The sequence below is a fragment of the Phocoena sinus genome, chromosome 6 (assembly GCF_008692025.1).
Source record: "Phocoena sinus isolate mPhoSin1 chromosome 6, mPhoSin1.pri, whole genome shotgun sequence".
Lineage (NCBI taxonomy): Eukaryota > Metazoa > Chordata > Mammalia > Artiodactyla > Phocoenidae > Phocoena > Phocoena sinus.
Window position 1 is genome coordinate 30998538 of NC_045768.1, and position 20184 is coordinate 31018721.

Genomic DNA, 20184 nt, shown 5'->3' on the forward strand with positions numbered 1-20184 from the left:
TCTGCTTCTTGCCAAGGAATCAGTGCAGAGTTCTATCCTTTTACTCAACCAAGAATGTAGTGGGGGAAAGCAGTGACGTACGCAGGAAATGCGTACGACAAAGATCTTCAGCCAAAGATAACTGGTGTACTGGCAAATGATAATAGGGCTCCTATCAGGATCTCTTTAGGCCTCCCAAACAAAGAACTGGTCCAAATACAGAAGCCAGACTGCTTGTTGCTGAGTCCACACAGGAGGCCTTCATTAGGAAGCCTAGACCCGGGCTGCAGAGTAATAATTAGCAGGGACTGGTGGGGTGAGCAAAGAAAGGAATAAATTCCTTTTAGCCACAAAGAACCTGTGACTTTAGGTGGAGCCTCTGAACTGAAGGCCAATTATTCCATATTAAATTATAAGTGTATAATTTTCCAGTTTAAAATGGCACTTTGCTAACAGCCTCTAATAGAGCACCTCTCAACTGTCCACTAAAACATAAACAATGACAGTGAAAAAAGATGGAAACTCATAGTGCCAACCTGAAGGGATAATCAGTGAGGGATTTCTATCTCTCTCTCTCTCTCTCTCTCTCTCTCTCTCTCTGTCACACACACACACACACACACACACACACACACACACACACACACACACACACACAGTTTTACCTCATGGAAAACCTGAGCTTCTCCTCTGAAGACAAAGATCATGGGAGAAAACCTAGGGAGATTTCCTTTCTCTCCTGTCTGCCCCCTGAATCAGAGATCCAGGATTTAGACTGCTCAGAAAATAGGGATGCTGTCATTCCACTGGATGAGTTCTGCTCTTTGAATTTGCCTGGGACTGTCTCCTCTCCTCCCTTATTCTGCTAAATGTATTTAGAGACACACTGTGGGACAACAACTAGGCAGGAAGTGGCAGGGGCACCGGCGCTGGTGTCTTGCTCCTGAGAGGAACAGACACGCATGCTGGGCGCCATAGCTTTGCATGCACTGCATCGTCATGGCAGTGGCGGTATGAGGAGACGCCAGTTCACTGGAGCTGAGGCACTCCAGTAGGAAGCCTGCTGATTTGGGATTGGACTTAGCCCTGTGCACACCAACCTGCCCTTAAGCTTAAGCTCTGAAGAGTGGGCCAAGAGCTTCTGTTGAGGAAAACTGAGTGTGTATAGATCTTGCCCCACTTAAGACTGAAGAGGGAGAAATAATCACACATCACATGGGGTCTTGGGGAAAAAAAATACTCCTATTTTATTTTTATTTTTTTATGTTGTATGGTCAATTTATATGTAATGTCTAAAATAGGCAAACCCACAGATAGAAAGTAAAATAGTGGACATCAGGGTCTGGGGAGAAGGGAAAATAGTGAGTGACTGCTAATGGGCATTGGATTTTTTGCGGGGGATGAAGAAATTTTCTGGACTTAAACAGAAGAAAGATGGTTGCTCAACTTTGTGAATGTACTAAAAACCACCAAACTGACCACTTTAAAAGGGTGAATTTTGTGGTATGTGAATTGCATCTCAGTAAAAATAAAATAAAATAAACGATACGTTTGCATATTTGAGATATAGATGCAAATTTATAACTGCTATATATATAAAGCACTTTTGAGTTTATAAAGTTTTGTTTTTGTTTTTTATTGAAGTATAGTTGATTTACAACGTGTTAGTTTTAGGTTTACAGCAAAGTGATTCAGTTACACATATATACATTTTCAAACTTTTTCCCTTAAAGGTTATTACAAAATATTGACGCTAGTTCCCTGTGCTATATAGTAGGTCCTTGTTGGTTATCTATTTTATAATTAGTAGTATGTATATGTTAATCCCAGACTCCTGATTTATCTCGCCACTTCCCCTTTGGTAACCATAAATTTGTTTTCTATGTCTGTGGGTCTATTTCTGTTTTGTAAATAAGTTCATTGCATCATTTTTTTTTTTTAGATTCTACATATAAGCAATATCATATGATATTTTTCTTTCTCTGTCTGGCTTACTTAGTATGGTAGTCTCTAGATCTATCCATGTTGCTGCAAATGGCATTATAGCATTCTTTTTTACTGCTGAGTAATATTCCATTGTATAAATATACCACATCTTCTTTATCCATTCATCTATTGGACATTTAGGTTGCTGCCATACCTTTGTTATTGCAAATAGTGCTGCTATGAACATTGGGGTGCGTGTATCTTTTCAAATTATGGTTTTCTCAGGGTATATGCCCAGTAGTGGGATTGCTGGGTCATGTGGTAGTTCTATTTTTAGTTTTTTAAGGAACCTCCACACTGTTCTCCATAGTGGCTGTACCAATTTACATTCCCACCAACAGTGCAAGGGTTCCCTTTTCTCCACACCCTCTCCAGCATTTATTGTTTGTAGATTTTTTGATGATGGTCATTCTGACTGGTGTGTGGTGATACCTCATTGTAGTATTTTTTTTTTACATCTTCATTGGAGTATGATTTCTTTACAACGTTGTGTTACTTTCTGATGTATAACAAAGTGAATCAGCTCTATGTATATATATATATATCCCCATATTCCCTCCCTCTTGTGTTTCCCTCCCTCCCACCCTCCCTATCCCACCCCTCTAGGTGGTCACAAAGCACCGAGCTGATCTCCCTGTGCTATATGGCTGCTTCCCATTAGCTATCTATTTTACATTTGGTAGTGAATATAAGTCCATGCCACTCTCTCACTTTGTCACAACTTCTCCTCCACACCCCACCCTGTCCCCATCCTCAAGTCCATTCTCTACGTCTGCATCTTTATTCCTGTCCTGCCTCTAGTCCCATCAGAACCAGGTTTTTTTTTAGATTCCATATATATGTGTTAGCATACAGTATTTGTTTTCCTCTTTCTGACTTACTTCACTCTGTATGACAGACTCTATGTCCATCCACCTCACTACAAATAACTCAATTTTGTTTCTTTTTATGGCTGAGTAGTATCCCATTGTATATATGTGCCACATCTTCTTTATCCATTCATCTGTCGATGGACACTTAGGTTGCTTCCATGTCCTGGCTATTGTAAATAGAGCTGCAATGAACATTTTGGTACATGAGTCTTTTTGAATTATGGTTTTCTCAGGGTATATGCCCAGTAGTGGGATTGCTGGGTCGTATGGTAGTTCTATTTTTAGTTTTTTAAGGAACCTCCATACTGTTCTCCACAGTGGCTCTATCAATTTACATTCCCATCAACAGTGCAAGGGTTCCCTTTTCTCCACACCCTCTCCAGCATTTATTGTTTGTAGATTTTTTGATGATGGCCATTCTGACCCGTGTGAAGTGGTACCTCACTGTAGTTTTGATTTGCATTTCTCTAATGAGCAGTTGAGCATCTTTCTATGTGCCTGTTGGCCATCTGTATATCTTCTTAGATCTTCTGCCCATTTTTTAAATTTAATTTTTATTTTATATTGGAGTATAGTTGATTTACAATATTGTGTTAATTTCAGGTATATAGCAAAGTGATGCAGTTATACATATCTTCTGCCCATTTTTAAAATTTTAAAAATTTTATTAACATCTTTATTGGAGTATAATTGCTTTACAATGGTGTGTTAATTTCTGCTTTATAACAAAGCGAATCAGCTATACATATACGTATATCCCCATATCTCCTTCCTCTTGCATGTCCCTCCCACCCTCCCTATCCTACCCCTCTAGGTGGAATATTACTCTGCCAATTTTTTAAAAAATTTATTTATTTTTGGCTGCGTTGGGTCTTTGTTGCTGGGCGCAGGCTTTCTCTAGTTGCGGTGAGCAGGGGCTACTCTTTGTTGCAGTGCACAGGCTTCTCATTACAGTGGCTTCTCTTTTTGTGGATCACGGGCTCTAGGTGCATGGGCTTCAGCAGTTGTGGCACGTGGGCTCAGTAGTTGTGGCTCGCAGGCTCTAGAGTGCAGGCTCAGTAGTTGTGGTGCACAGGCTTAGTTGCTCCACTGCATGTGGGATCTTCCCAGACCAGGGCTCAAACCCGTGTCCCCTGCATTGGCAGGTGGATTCTGAACCACTGTGCCACAAGGGGAACCCTCTGCCCATTTTTTTGATTGGGTTGTTTGTTTTTTTTGATATTGAGCTGTATGAGCTCTTTGTATATTTTGGAGATTAATCTCTTGTTGGTCGTATCATTTGCAAATATTTTCTCCCATTCTCTATAGGTTGTCTTCGTTTTGTTTATGATTTCCTTGGCTGTGCGAAAGCTTTTAAGTTTAATTAGGTACCATTTGTTTATTTTTGTTTTTATTTCCATTACTCTAGGACACAGATCCAAAAAGATATTGTTGTAATTTATGTCAGAGTGTTCTGCCTATGTTCTCCTGTAGGAGTTTTATAGTATCTGGTCTTACATTTAGGTCTTTAATCTATTTTGAGTTTATTTTTGTGTATGGTGTTAGGGAGTGTTCTAATTTCATCCTTTTACATGTAGCTGTCCAGTTTTCCCAGCAGCACTTATTGAAGAGACTGTCTTTTCTCCATTGTATATTCTTGCCTCCTTTGTTGTAGATTACTTGACCATAGGTGCATAGGAAAAAATACTCCTATTTTAAACTAGTATTGTACCGTTATGCTTCTTTTTTGTACCTCTTATCTCAGTAGGAAATTTATATGTGTGATTATTCAGTAATGTCCATCTCTCTCATTAAGGATTGTAGAATATGCAAGCTCTAAAGAGCAGAGAACACATCTATTTTTGTTCAACACTGTATCCAAACACCTAGTATCAAACCTGGTCCATAGCAAACAAATATTTGTGGAACCGTGAATCAATTGCTGAAGAAACTTCAGAGAAGATTGACAGGAGAAGAGGGTAAAAGAGCATAGGAACTTGTCCAAATTTTCTAACTCATGTTGGTGTCTCACATCCCTGATTCTGTTGAACATGGGTTTGACATGAAACCACTTGGCATGTATGATGTAGGGACCATTTTTCTTTTTAATAAGTGTCCCCAAATCCTGCAGAGTGCTAGGTGCCTTAGCAAAACAGAGGATAATTGAAAACTGGGGCTTTATAAGTGTCTCAGGAGTCAGAAAACTTGTAAATCATAATTTGGAAATCAAAGCACTCTCCATTTTCAATGCAGCAAGAATGAGAAAAGAACCTTAATTTGGAGTCTGAAGATCTATGCTATATATACAGGAAAGACTTCTTACTGTAGACATTTGTGAAGGACAAGAAATTGGAAATCATGACGCACCTGGGTACAGTTTTACATAGACATGCACATCTTTGGGACAAATTGCCCCATTTTTGATTCCGAGAAGTTGCAATGGTTGTCAGTTTAAATATTAACACGTGGGTACGTGAAAGCATGGCTCCTACATATTTTTCATGTGGAGAAACTAACACATAGAATTTAAAAAAAAAAAAGGATAGTGGAAAAGACATAAAAACAAGTTATCTGGGTTAGGTTGGTAATAGTACTCTCTGAAAAGGGGAGGGGAATCTTACTCCTTCCTCAGCATATGTTCTCAACCTCTTATCAAACATTTCTGAAAAAGGACTGCTCTCCTGTCTATGTTAGCAAAACAGTGCAATGAAAGAGAATTCAAGAACTGTGCTGTGTGAGATTAAGTATGGTTGAACGTTTTCTCATTTTCAGAAGTTAATCAGCCTTGTGAATCTTTTGTGGTAGTTCTTCTACAACGATGTTCAAAAAACATGGAAACACACTCTCAACTCAATTCCTGGCCTTTATTTTAGTGGGAAAATTGATGAAGATCTTATCCCACACAAACAAGTACAAGCAAGTGGCATGTGGTCACCATTTTGACAGCAGAAGGGGAGACATCTAAGGAATTCTTATGTTCACTTTCCTCAAAGTACATTCTGATTCAATCACCAGGTCTTAATTCTAGATCACACCTTTGATCCAAGCACCATTGCAAATGGAATAGAAGATACAAAGAAACGAATACAGTTCCTTTTTGCTTTTCTTTTTGCCACATCAAGTTCCCTAGTGGGAAATCTCAGTGGAGAAAGTAATTGTGCTGTTGCAAACATGCTCTCAATTCAGCTGTGAAGAGCCTTCCTTCAGGAAACAACCATTTCTTTAGAAAAAGAAGGCATGGTGAAATGTTTCCTCCATAACATGTTTTATTCAAACTAGAAGTTTCCTAGTGAAGACGTTTTATCTGCAGTTACCATGTTCATCCCATTTCCTAGCAAAGTGTACTGAGCTGATGAGATGTCTAAATAAGATCGCCATGGATACTAGGTAATGATGATAATAATGTAGTCAATACACGGTGTTTAGTATGTACTAGGTATTATTCTAAATGCTTTGAAATATTAGTTCATTTACTTCTCACGACAACTCTTTGAGGTAGACACCATTATCTCCGTTTCACAGATGAGGAAATTGAGGCACAGAGAGGTCAATTAACTTGACCTAGTTCACACAGCTAGTAAGTAGAAGAGCTGGGATTAGACACTAAATAGTTATGGCTCTAAATCCAAACTCTTATTCACAACCCTCTAAGCTTGTATTTTTCATGTACTTAAGAAAATATATGGGTAGGTGTCAGGCCATGAAAAAGAGCACTTTAGTTCTCACCCACGCACTGAGAAAAGGCAAGGATTTAGAACATGCTCCCGATGAAATGTTTGCCTTGTCACAACAGAACAAGAATTCCTCAATATTTTAGCCAATAATTTTCCAACAAGAAGATGATAGAATACCTAAGATATGTCATCATTGAATGAGGCACTTTTCTCATCACTTTAGCAATGAATCTGACTTTGTTTCTAGTATAATACAAACACCATCAGTGCAAATTGATCTACAAACATCAAATATTGTGCTTCAAAAGGAAGTTTCTGACAGAACCAAATACATCAGTTCCTTGGATAGTTAATTTCAAGGGTTCACAGAACAAGATTCTTGGGTCTGTCTTTCCTGTGTATGTCACAGAAACACTGAAGGCTGACAGCAGTCTATTGTCTGGATGTCATGGTTTTAATCTGAAGAACAGATTTTATTAAAATCAATCTGAACCTCAGTTACTTTATCTGTAAAAGAGGTTTTAAATAGACCTAAATCACTGGGTTATTAATGCAAATCGTAGAAACTAGTTGTAAAAAACATTTTGTAAATTGTGAGATCTATGTAGATATTAGGGACTCATTTTTATAACTGAGGGATGTGGATATCCTCAGTATTTCAAATAAGTTGATTATAAAATTATTTTGAAAACAGGAAAGGGATAAGAACCCTATAATTCTAACAACCTCAAACATATATTCAACTCTGTGTGCTATTCATCTTTTGTATTAATAGAGCAACTTTTTTACAATACAATGAGCTGGTGGTATTTAAAGAATACTGTGTCCCCTGCATCGGCAGGCGGACTCTCAACCACTGCACCACCAGGGAAGCCCCCCCCCCACCCAAATGTTTTTACAAATGAAAGAGCAAACCAATACACTTTTACTCCCCCGAAGCATAAAGTTGCCTGATTTCTTGATAACACGGTTTTATCTCAACAGGAGGGTCTTTACTCTTCAGTCAGGACAGCTCCTCAGGGCTTTCCTTCTCAAGGGTCAGCCTCCTCTCTCACTCTTGCTGCCTTTCAGTATCTGCTTCTCACTTCCCCTAGGCAGTGTGGGTCCAAACGCTGATAAGACAAAATCCTGAAAGTTCGCCAGAGGCAATGATAATTTTACAATAAAATGACTGGAGGAGGAGGATACAGATAAGTCTAGAAAGTATACCTAGATACAAACTAAATGTGGAGAGGGAAGATTTTCGATTCCTTACCTACCAAGAAATCTAAAATCAGGCAAGCAAAGCCTGGAGGGCTTCCAAATAACAGCCTTCAAATTCTGCCCTTTCTGATTCATATTATAAGAATACGAAAATATGAATAAGTATGATTCGTGTCAAGCTGTAGATCTGAATCCACCCCCATTCCCACCACCAGACCAGCCTCAAGGTCCATCAGCAGGCAACTGCCAGCCCTGTTGGTGACCAACCCGTACTGACCTCCTGCTGTTGCCTTTTGCATCCGCATTTCCTGATCACTTTTATTATGTTCTAATGTAATAATTTACATTATTTTCAAAGCACACACTACTGTATTTTTCTTTTTTAAATTGAGGTGTGAGTGACATGTAACCTTATATTAGTTTCAGGTGTACAATGCAATGATTTGATATTTGCATATATAGTGAATTTTATTTTTTTTATCGTAGAAGACTTTGAAACTGCCCTTTATCAGTTGTTGGGAGTCATTTCTGATATTCAGACAGTATTTTTGTACCTCGCTGTGCCTGATTTTGGGTATAAATCTTTATTAATGTTAATATTAATAAAACATAAATAAATTTTTTAAAGTCTTTGAAGTCCTTTTTTTTTTTTTTTTTTTTTTTTTTTTTTTTTGCGGTAGGCGGGCCTCTCACTGTCGTGGCCTATCCCGTTGCGGAGCACAGGCTCCGGACGCGCAGGCTCAGAGGCCATGGCTCACGGGCCCAGCCGCTCTGCGGCATGTGGGATCCTCCCGGACCGGGGCACGAACCCGCGTCCCCTGCATCGGCAGGCGGACTCTCAACCACTGCGCCACCAGGGAAGCCCTGAAGTACTTTTTTAAACCTTCACAGCAGTGGATTTCGACTGAGGGTGGTCCTGTCTCCAGGGGACATTTTGCAATGTTTGGAGACATTTTTGGTTGTTAATGGAGGAGGGGGTGTTACTGGCATCTGGTAGGTAAAGGCCAGGGATGCTACTATGCATCCTACACCCTACAATGTAGAATGTCCCCTCCTCCGTACAGAAAAGAATTAACTGGCCCAAGATGTCAATAGTGCTGAGGTAGAGAAACTCTGCTTTACAGCAAATAAGTTCACTGAAATGCCGTGAATTTGCACTAGTTAATGTGAAAAGTGCTAGAGAAAGCAGCAATCTTTAGTCCTTTTAGTTAGTCCTTAAGCATCAATCTTTACTTGTCCTTAGAGTTAGTCCTAAGCAGCTCAGTTAGACCTTTTATTTGAGTCCAGCCTCTAAACACTGGTGCTGGGAAGGGCCCTCAGAGAAGGGTCACTTGAGTTTCATGACTAAATAACTTTCCTCTTGACAATTAGAGTAACTTACAGAGTTCTGGGCCAGGAGTCTTGTTTGGGTCTGTAACGCTCTGGTTCAGTGAGGATGACATTCAAAGAGGAGCAGACTTGTTCTCTGCACTGAGCAGAGCAACCAAAAGCAGCCTTATCACAGCTTCTTGAGACCTGAGCAGAGCCTGATCCCTGGTTATGCCTTTGAAGTCAGCCAAGGCTCCCAGCCTCAGCATGCCTCCCCTCCCTGCCTCCAGAGCCACTCCTGGTCCCTAGTGGGAAGCACCAAACATCTTCGTCTCAAAGTCTGGTGGCTTGGCTGCTCATGGGGTCCAGAAACTGAGGTTCCCTTTATCCCCTAAGATCCATCCTGGCTTTCTCCTCCTCATCTATTTACCTAGGCTTCAAATCTGGTTCTTTTTGCTGAGTTCTAGAAATATCTCCATCAACTTATAGGCCCATGCCCTGCCTTGCTTTTGACATTTCTCTTTTAATGTCCAGCCTCTGGACTCGGAACTAAAGTTGGGTGCCTGGGCACTGCAACTGATTTTTAGACTATGCAGCCAAGGTCAACTTCCACAGTTAGCACATGGAGCTGGCCTAGTTCACTGGGCGCCTAGTTTCCTGGGATGGTCACTGTCCTGCTATGAAGTCACTGCCAACTCTAGACAATTCTCATTGTAGGGCAGCCTTTCCCTTCCCATTTAAAATTGCATATCTGCCTCCACAAACCCCCTATTTCCTTTTTCTACGTTATTTTCCCCCATAACACTTACCTTCTCACAAACGCTATGATTTACATATGATTTATGATTTTTAGTTTAATGCCTGGCTTCCCCCACTAGAATATAAATTCAATGAGAGCAAATAAATCTCTGTTTGGTTCAGTAATATGTCCTCAACACCTTAATCAGTGTTTTGCATATGGTACATGCCCAAAAAATCACTTGTTGAAGGTTGAAAATATCAGTCCCCCCCCCATTTATAATTATAAATGCTGAATGCAAGTAGAAATGGACTGATTGAATCAAATGGAGTCTCCTTTCAGATAAAGTACATCTAAATGACTTTCAAAATTGAGAAGGATTTTCTAGTTCTTGAAAAGGCTGAGCTTGTCTCAGGGTATGAATTCTTACAACCATAAAACACTGTGACCTTTGAGGCTGCATTTAAAATATTCGTGCTTCATTTAGATCACAATTTATGGCAATTAATTAGCATTACATGAATTAACGTTTACCATAGTACTTTCTATTCTGTCCAGTGCTACCTAATCCTTAGACCTGACCTAAATGGCCTAAGGCTTGCTTGGTATTTAATTAAATTTTTATTGGAAGTAATAATGGAGCAACTGTGTGATCCCAAATGAAAAGGCCATAATAATCAGTTTCTGGATGACAGGCTATTTTAGGTGCCAAAAGACAATCTAATCTTGGTATATCTGGATCAGTTTTTTCTTTAGCTCAAAAGAAAGTTATTCAAGATGGCAAACAAACCAAAACCCCTCATGGAATTCTAATGCTTTTTATTCATACTTTCAGTATTAAATTAAAAAGTTAATATTTACAAGAATATGATTACTCAAGTATATTTGTGAATGAAAAGAATTTAAATATGATTTCCTTATTTTGTCTCTGTTGCTGAAAAGAGAATGTACAGGTTTATCTCTTTTGAGAACTTAAATCTGTGTATGGTTGTTGTTCAATTTAATGCATACCAAAGGAACTGATGTAGGAAGGGAAGGAATGGAGAGGGAAAAATGAGGAAAGGGAGAAGTCTTAAATATGTGTCACTAATTTGACCACATTTGTTTTGATAAAACGTTGGTAAAATTTCTTACTTCAGGCAATTTCTTTCCTCCCTTCCCACATCATGTAACACAGTGTGAGAAATTATACAACAGTTTAGAAATGGTTACAGAAGTTAACTATGAGGGTTTATAGCTAAAGCCTGGGAGACCAGGCATCCTCTTTTTGTTTGTTTGTTTATTTATTTGTGGAAGTATAGCTGATTTATAATATTGTGTTAGTTTCAGGTATACAGCAAAGTGATTCAGTTTTTTATATATATATATTTTTCAGATTCTTTTCCATTATAGGTTATTGTAATAACAAGTTGTTGAATACAGTTCCCTGTGCTATACAGTAAATCCTTGTTGCTTATTTTATATGTAGTGGTGTGTATCTGTTAATCCCAAACTCCTAATTTATCCCCCTTGCCCTTTCACCTTTGGTAACCATAAGTTTGTTTTCTATGTCTGTGAGTCTATTTCATCCTCCTTATAATGATGAGAACCTTGGGGAAAAAATTTATTGTTGGATTTGTGAGTCAGAGGAATTCAATCCTCTCTGTCAAGGTCAACACAATTAGCATTTGTCTACAGGAAGAGATGGTTTAATTTGCATGTTTTCCCTTTGACTTGGCTATTGCCATTTTCTCAGTTAAAATTTACTTTGACTCTGTGGGGTAGGATGAGGGGCTATCTGTTCAAGTCCCTGCCACACAGCCTAGAGAAGACAGGGAATTCGAGAGCCAAGGTGCCACTTTCAGCTCTGCTTTCGACGCCAAACACTGTGTTAAAGGACTTGGCCATCCTTTGGGATAACCTCTATTTTTGCCACTCCTCCCAAAATGTCTAGCTCTTTTACTGATTTTAAAATTATACATATTTATGATTTTAAAAATTGGAAATTATAGAATAAAAAGCAAAAAATAAAATTATTCACCCATTAACGTACAACTCAGGAATAACAACAGTTAACTTCTACATTTCTTCAATCTCTTTTCTATGGGATACATGTACACACACAAATACTTACACACACAAATACATGTTCAGATACATATACACACATACGTATCATGTTGCATTCTTTTTATTTAGAAATAATCATAGGTTCCTAGTGTCTTGACTTTTTCCACATAGTGTTATATCATGAATAGTTCCCCTTTCATTAAAATTTCTTAAAAAATAACATTTTCTGAGATTGTACCTTATGATGGTTAGCATTATTTGTAAAAATTATATTATTGGATATTTCTAATTTATGTCATGACAAAATAATTTTAGTCCATAAAAATTAATTTACATTTCTGATCATTTCCTTAGGAAAGATTATTTGAAGTAGGATTTTGGATTAAAAAGGAGGCTTATTTTAAGGCTATTGAAATATACTGTCAAATTGCTGTGCAGAAAGGGTATATCAACTCAGTCTCACTAGAATTGTACTAGAATCCCAAGTTTTTTCTCATCCTTGACAGCATAAAGCATTATTTTTAAAAAGTATTTTGCTAGTCCACTGACCATTTTTGCAATGCGAAGCTGATTGTATTTGTTGGGTAACACTATTGATAATGGGTTCTAGAATAATTACATAAACTGCAAGAGCAAAGTCATGCCATTTCAGCTTAATTAGAATAGTTAGCTGAAACAGTTGTTATTTTCTAATGCCAACTGCATGGTGTGTATTTTGGTGGCTACTGGGCTAGAAAAAAAAGACTGTTAAGACCTTTACAATAACGTTTCTAATGCATTTTATTACCTTATTTTACTTTAATTTTTTCAAAGGAAACATCTCCATATAAAGGATCTTTACTTCAAGTAATATGTTTTTTTCTGGAAAATTTTTTTTTTTTTTTTTTTTTTTTTTTTTGTGGTACGCGGGCCTCCCACTGTTGTGGCCTCTCCCATTGCGGAGCACGGGCTCTGGACTCGCAGACTCAGCGGCCATGGCTCACGGGCCCAGTCGCTCCGCGGCATGTGGGATTATTCCCGGACCGGGGCACGAACCCGTGTCCCCTGCATCGGCAGGCGGACTCTCAATCACTGCGCCACCAGGGAAGCCCCTGGAAAATTTTAATCCACACATACTAAGTTACCCATCTCAAGATAGACCCCTCCCCCCATCTTCAACTCTCCTATATGAAAAGTCAGAATAGACTTTTGACTTTCTTTTAGAAATTGCCTTATTTACGTACCCTAATCTTTTAGAACTAAGCTGAAGAGAGGTAATAAAGTTAATTAAACAGGAGGCAAATGAATATTTAAGAATCAGCATTTATGGAAGCAATTTTAGGCAAATCTATGATTTAACAGAGTTTAGTTTTTGCTCTTTACTCCTCCAGAAAAATTATGGAAAACCTACTATGTGCCAGGCATTTTGCAATATGCTGTTGATACAAAGTGAAAAAGATATAGTCCCTGCTCTCCAAGGGATCGTAAATTACAGTAGTCCCCCCTTATCCACGGGGGTATGGTCCAAGACCCGCCCCCAGTAGATGCCTGAAACTCTGGATCATACCAAATCCTATATATACTATGTTTTTCTAATACATATTTACCTATAATAAGGTTTAACTTATAAATTAAGTACAGTAAGATATTAACAACAATAACTAATAACAAAATAGAACAATTATAACAATGTACTGTAGTTAAAGGTGAATGTAATCTGTCTCTCAGAATATCTTATTGTACAAATTTAATGCCTTTTCTATCTTAACTAAGCACTTACCATGGCTGTGGCTGTAATTTTTGCAGTTTGAGGTGTGACAGCAGAACTAGCATGTATTACTTTTTTCTTCTTTACAATTTCACAAACAGAAGATTTGTTCTTAGTGTTCAACCTCAGCATGTGATTTTTTTCTTTCCTTATCGAGAACTTTTACCTTTTCACTTAAAGAAAGTACTTTACGGCTTCTCTTTGGCATATCCAAATTGCCAGCATCACTACTGTAGCGCTTTGGGGCCATTATTACGTAAAAGAAGGATTACTTGAACATAAGCTCTGCCATATCATGACAGTTGATTTGATAACCAGACGGCCTCTAAGTGACCGATGGGTGGGGTAATTTGGACAAAGGGATAATTCACGACAGAGCAGGATGGCACAAGATTTCATCATACTCAGAATGGAGCATGATTTAAAACTTATGAATTGTTTATTTCTGTAATTTTTCATTTAATATTTTTGGCTGACTGTGAGTAACTGAAACCACGGAAAGCAAAATCATGGAATGAAAACTTAAAAGTTAATAATTACCATCATCTATTGAAAACTGGGTGTCAGGCACTTTATCATAGTATTTTTCATGCTTAGAAGATCCCTAATACAGGCATTATTAGCCTTACCCACACACTCACAGTCCTTGGGAACAGTTACTTTATCCCATTTTATATCATATTCTTCGTCTGCACAGTTAGAACTATAACCTGCCTTATAGGGTGTTGGGTGGATCAAACGAAATTATAAAGTGTCTAGTCCAGTGTTCTGTATAATAAATATTCTCACCTCTCCTCTTGTCTTCCTTGAAGCCACTCTGGTAGCAGATGACCAAACTCTGGATGTCTTTGAAAGGCACCATTGTTTGGAATGAGTAAACTAGATAGACGTGACATCATATGGATGAGGGTATACCCAATGAGCCGACTGCAGACGCCCACAGGTCATTCTGCAAATACCATCAGTAAATGCCGAAGACTATTTTAATGTTAAGGGTTACTTCTTTTAACTTAGGTTTTCTTAGCCTTCCCACTCTACTACTTCCCTAACTCCCATGCCAACGTTAGAAGTTACTGCATAGTTTTTAAAATTTTTATTGAAGTATAGTTGATTTACAATGTTGTGTTTAATTTCTGCTGTACAGCAAAGTGATCCAGTTATACATATATATTCTTTTCGTATTCTTTTCCATTACGGTTTATCACAGGATATTGAATACAGTTTCCTGTGCTACACAGTAGGACCTTGTTGTTTATCCATCCTATATATACTAGTTTGCATCTGCTAACCCCAAACTCCCAGTCCTTCCCTCCACCCCCCACCCCACAACCATGAGTCTGTTCTCTATGTCTGTAAGTCTGTTTCATAGATATGTTCATTTGTGTCATATTTTAGATTTCATTGATATGTGATATCATATGGTATTTGTCTTTCTCTTTCTGGCTTAGAATAATCTCTAGGTCCATCCATGTTGCTGCAAATGGCATTATTTCATTCTTTTTAATGGATGAGTAATACTCCATTGTGTATATGTACCACATCTTTATCCGTTCATCTGTTAATGAACATATAGGTTGTTTTCATGTCTTGGCTACTGTAAACAGTGCTGCTGTGAACATAGGGGTGCGTGAAGTTACTGCATATTTCATTTTGATATGATCATTTGCTCATGACTTGAGGAAATTCGACCCTTTTCTATAACAGGAAGAAAAGGATTAAGGATAACCAAAGGAGCTGTGTTCTGGCCCTCACTTTCTCAGTTGTCAGTTCCATGTGTTCTAAATGGTATCATGGCTTGTTTTAGCACCATGTTGATACTTTCAGAGTTTTTTTTTTTTTTTTTTTTTTTTTTTTTTTTGGCGGTATGCGAGCCTCTCACTGTTGTGGCCTCTCCCGTCGCGGAGCACAGGCTCCGGACGCGCAGGCTCAGCGGCCATGGCTCACGGGCCCAGCCGCTCCGCGGCATGTGGGATCTTCCCGGACGTGGGATCTTCCCGGACGGGGACACGAACCCGCGTCCCCTGCATCGGCAGGCGGACCCTCAACCACTGCGCCACCAGAGAAGCCCACTTTCAGAGTTTTATCCTGGCTCCCATGAACACCCGACCAGTAGGTATTTGCAGGATCTCATTAGAACACTAATAGTTACTGAGTACTCACCGTGTAGGAACTCTGAGAGATCTATATTCCTACGTTTACTCACATACACATTCATTCCCATATTTATAATCATTATCCATATACCCTCAGGATTTTTATAAAAGTCCTAGAAGGAGGGTAATAGAAAATGTCTTAATTATTCCTCATCGTGAACACTAATAAAACTATTTGTTTTCCAACTTTGGAAAGGCATTCTTTTTAAGACCTGATGGATTAGATTTTCCATACTTTTTAAAGTTCCCTGCATAACAAAGTTACTGGATAGGAAAGTTTTGTCAGGAAAGTTGATTATTTCTAGTTCATTTTACTGGTGTCTCCTGATGCTGTACCCCCTTGCCTGACTCAGCTTAAGGGTATATGGCAATATCTAGTCAATATTAAAATATGTCCCAAGGGAATCTCAGATAAATATTGTGTAGGAATTAAAAATCAAAGTTGAAATCATTTGTAAAACAATATAATAAGTATTGCTTCACTTTAAGGATCAAAAATTTGACTTGGCACCAGGATCAGGCTCAATTTCTGTACTTCCTGGAAAATCCCCGAAACAACTCTTGCTTTTAAAGTTGATGCTTCCATAGCTTAGGTTATTTTATCAAGTGTGTTCCTCTTCAGTAAGTTTAGTAAGTTGTACCTATAAGCGAGGGCTTAGTCCAACATGCCCTTGTACTCACCTATGAATCTTACGATCCTTCGGAGTAAGGGATTCAGGTAACAGCATTCTCCGGTCAGAATTGTTTTCTCCTGGGCAATCAGAGATTCTCTGGTTGACTTTATGAAATACATGGATATCTCACCAATAAAAATCTGGAAAAGAAATGTTGAAGAATTGTCAAGTTGGATAGCTGTCTGATAAAAGAGGCCACTAGCTTAAGAAAAAACTCAAAACTTCTGAGGCTTCACAATTATATTAGAAGATATCATGTTGGAGAGATGGAGAGTTAAATAGTAATTTGCAGTTAACTCTTCAAAAGAATTAGAGAAAGCAATAATTGATAATTTCAGATAGATTTCAGGCTATAATATTAAATTCTAAAGTCATATGAAACCTAAGTTGAAATAATAAATTGAATAATAGAATCTATGATAAGGCTCACTCAGGCTGGATTTGAATTTTTTTTTTTTTTTTTGCGGTACGAGGGCCTCTCACTGTTGTGGCCTCTCTCTTTGCGGAGCACAGGCTCCAGACGCGCAAGCTCAGCGGCCATGGCTCACGGGCCCAGCCGCTCCGTGGCATGTGGGATCTTCCTGGACCAGGGCACGAACCCATGTCCCCTGCATCGGTAGGCGGACTCTCAACCACTGCGCCACCAGGGAAGCCCTTGAATATTTTTAACTGAATGTGTGCATTGCAATGATGCGGGATGACTGGGACAGCCCAGTAGGGCATTATACGCACCTATCGCGTTATTACTTCATTACGTGGCAGTACTACCATCTTTATTTGAACACATTTGCCTGATCAATATTATCCTACTCTGAACTGGTTGACTGTCACACCTTTATGATTGGCACCTCTTGTTATCTTGAACCAATACATGTATATTACCATTTAAATCATAATGCCTTTGTGTACATTGTAAGCTTCCCGATGACAGGGACCATATCTTATATTTCTTCATTATGCTTATAGCACCCAGTGCACTGTATTTCCATTTAAAATAAGGATCTGGCATGAGGGAAGTTGTCACCAACTTTGACACTGCCGCAGCTGAAGACTGAGAACCTTCAGTGAATAAAAAGTTAATAATTACCATCATCTATTGCAAACTGGGTGTCAAGCACTTTATCATAATAGTTTTCATGGTCACAAAATCCCTAGTGTTGGTAGTATTACCTTCGCTTTACTGGTGAAGAATGAAAGTTCAGTGTAGTTAAGTAACTTACCCTCCAGAGCATACAACTGGCCTGTGGAGGCATTGGGATTGGTATTCAGTACAACTGGGTTCCAAAGTCCACATTTCCCACCACATTGTATGCCACTTTTATTTTCTGAACCCTCATCTCAATATTTTCCCAGAAGAATGTGATCTTATAATTGTTCTTCTTTGCTATGCGTGTGCTTGTGGTTTTAGATAAACATCAATGTTTTAAGAATTCCTATGCCTTATACTCTTCCTATCATTATAGAATATCTGTTTAGATGGATCAAGATGCCATCATGAATGGCACATGAGAGATGGAAGTTAAGCTATAGAATAGTAAAACTGGAATCATCTACAGATGTTTTCCCCTTCCTTTTATGAGGGAGGAACCCGAAAGTCTCAGGGACTTGGCCACAAACAGCCAGACAGTGTCTGAAGCAGCTCTAGCACGTGGTCTATAAATAAATACTGTTATCCCATTGTACAGATAAGACACCTGAGGTGTAGAGGGGTTAAATACTTTGTCCAAGGTCGTCACGAATCCCAGCTCTGAAGCCAGGAAAACCTGGCTCCAGAGTCCTTTCTCTTAACTGCTACACTTTTACTCAGCAGTGATGCAGGAAAATATTTGTTGAATTTGTGTTTAACGTTGACAACATAGAAAACAAAACAAATGCAATATGCTTTAAACACTAAAAAATGTAGATGATATTAAAGTACAAGATAGAATGGTGTAATGGAAATAGAACTATGGGCAAGTCAGATTGGGATGGAAGTTGGCAGGAAAAGACTGAGTTCAGGGTCAGACAGACAAATGATGGGGCAGCATGGATCACCTTGGCAGGTGCTGTCTGTGTATGTCTAAGAATATTTTGTGCCTGACATCCCTTGGAATTAACAATGAGTTGATGCTCTGTCAGGCGAAAATATTTGAATAGTTTCAAGAACTCAGCCCTCCCTCTCTTCTCGTTAGACCTCTCTCTGCCAAAACAAGGTGCCAAGGGGCTTTGTTTGTCCCCACTGCAATGGTGGCACTGCATTACTGTTCTTTATCTTAGGGAACAGATGGGGATAATTTCATGCATAGTCGGGTACATGCAATAGTATTTCCTTGAGGGAGCTTTCTCTGCTCCCACAGACTAGCTTAGGCATTCGTGTTGTACGTGAATCTCTTACCTTGTGTTTCTCCTTTCCATTTCTATCACAAATTACAATGATAGTACGATTACATGCTATCATTTTTATTCCTTGTTATGGGATGTCCCACATGTCTTATTCCACTTATGTCCCCAGGGCATAGCCCAGTGTAAGGTACATAGGAGTTATTCAATGTTGAATGAATTAAGCGTATCAGATTAATGCAGGTGTTTTGGAATACAGGTTTAACGAGGTAGACTGTAAAGAAACTTTGCCAGGTCCCCTCGGGAAAAGGGAGATCCTGCCTTGTCATTGTTCCCACAACATATTACACAGATCTCTCTCCTGACATCTACCCAATTAATTGCAATTATTGTCTGTATGTCCCTCTTTCATTTGACTATGATGTCCTTATGGGAAAGACTTTTGCCCTTCCTTGCATAGTAACTAGAACAGGGACTGGTATATAGTAGATTCAATCAATATTTGTTGAATGAATAAAAGACTGAATGTTTAGAGTACCTATGTATGGGGAGAACCCTCTGATCTTAACTTCTCTGAAGATTTCTCTGCAGGAAATTCCCAATATGGACCAGAAAGCATGCAATTTTTGCTGTATTGCTTAGGAATATAGTAAAAAATTAAGGATTAATGAATACAAAGTGAAGTATCTCTTTTAAACTAAATTTACTCATATACTCATTTTGCATTCAACAATTTTGGAGAGGCAGCACCCATTCTGCCAGGAATTGTTCTAGCATGGGAGACGTAGCTGTGAACAGAGAATAGTGGGGGAGAGCACAAAGTAACCAGTAAGTATATCGTGTAATGTTGTGAAATGACATGATTAAAAAGTAAAGCAGGGAACTGGGATGGAGAGTGTTAAACACATAGGGATAAGAAAAGAAATGAGCAATTCTTGCCTCAGCCATTTCAGAAGCCCAAAACATCCTTACTCTATAAGAAAGAGAGAAGAAAATTCTAGAAGTTCTCCATTTAGTGAAGGTTGTCACTACTCACACAAGAGGCAAAAAAGCAAGAAAATGTGAGAAAATCTACACAAAACATGTTCTTGTTAGAACCTAGGGGTAAGGCAGGAATAGACACAGACCTACTAGAGAATGGGCTTGAGGATATGGGGGGCGGGAAGGGTAAGCTGTGACAAAGTGAGAGAGTGGCATGGCCATATATACACTACCAAACATAAGGTAGATAGCTAGTGGGAAGCAGCCGCATAGCACAGGGAGATCAGCTCAGTGCTTTGTGACCACCTGGAGGGGTGGGATAGGGAGGGTAGGGGGGAGGGAGATGCAAGAGGGAAGAGGTATGGGAACATATGTATATGTATAGCTGATTCACTTTGTCATAAAGCAGAAACTAACACACCATTGTAAAGCAATTATACCCCAATAAAGATGTAAAAAAAAGAAAATAAACATGTGCACACACACACACAGATCTAAACAAAATCACTCCAAGGCAAACC

At 38.8% G+C, this 20184-nt stretch overlaps 1 protein-coding gene across 3 annotated transcripts in view; it reads right to left on the bottom strand.

Annotated features, from left to right (window-relative positions):
• Nucleotides 1–20184, bottom strand: part of PLPPR1 (phospholipid phosphatase related 1) — a 370056-nt gene that overhangs the window by 17300 nt on the left and 332572 nt on the right. For all 3 annotated transcript variants that reach the window (XM_032635155.1, XM_032635154.1, XM_032635156.1), the window contains exon 4: nt 16371–16503. In XM_032635155.1, coding sequence (XP_032491046.1) covers nt 16371–16503 — 133 coding nt within the window. The remainder of the gene's footprint in view (nt 1–16370; nt 16504–20184) is intronic.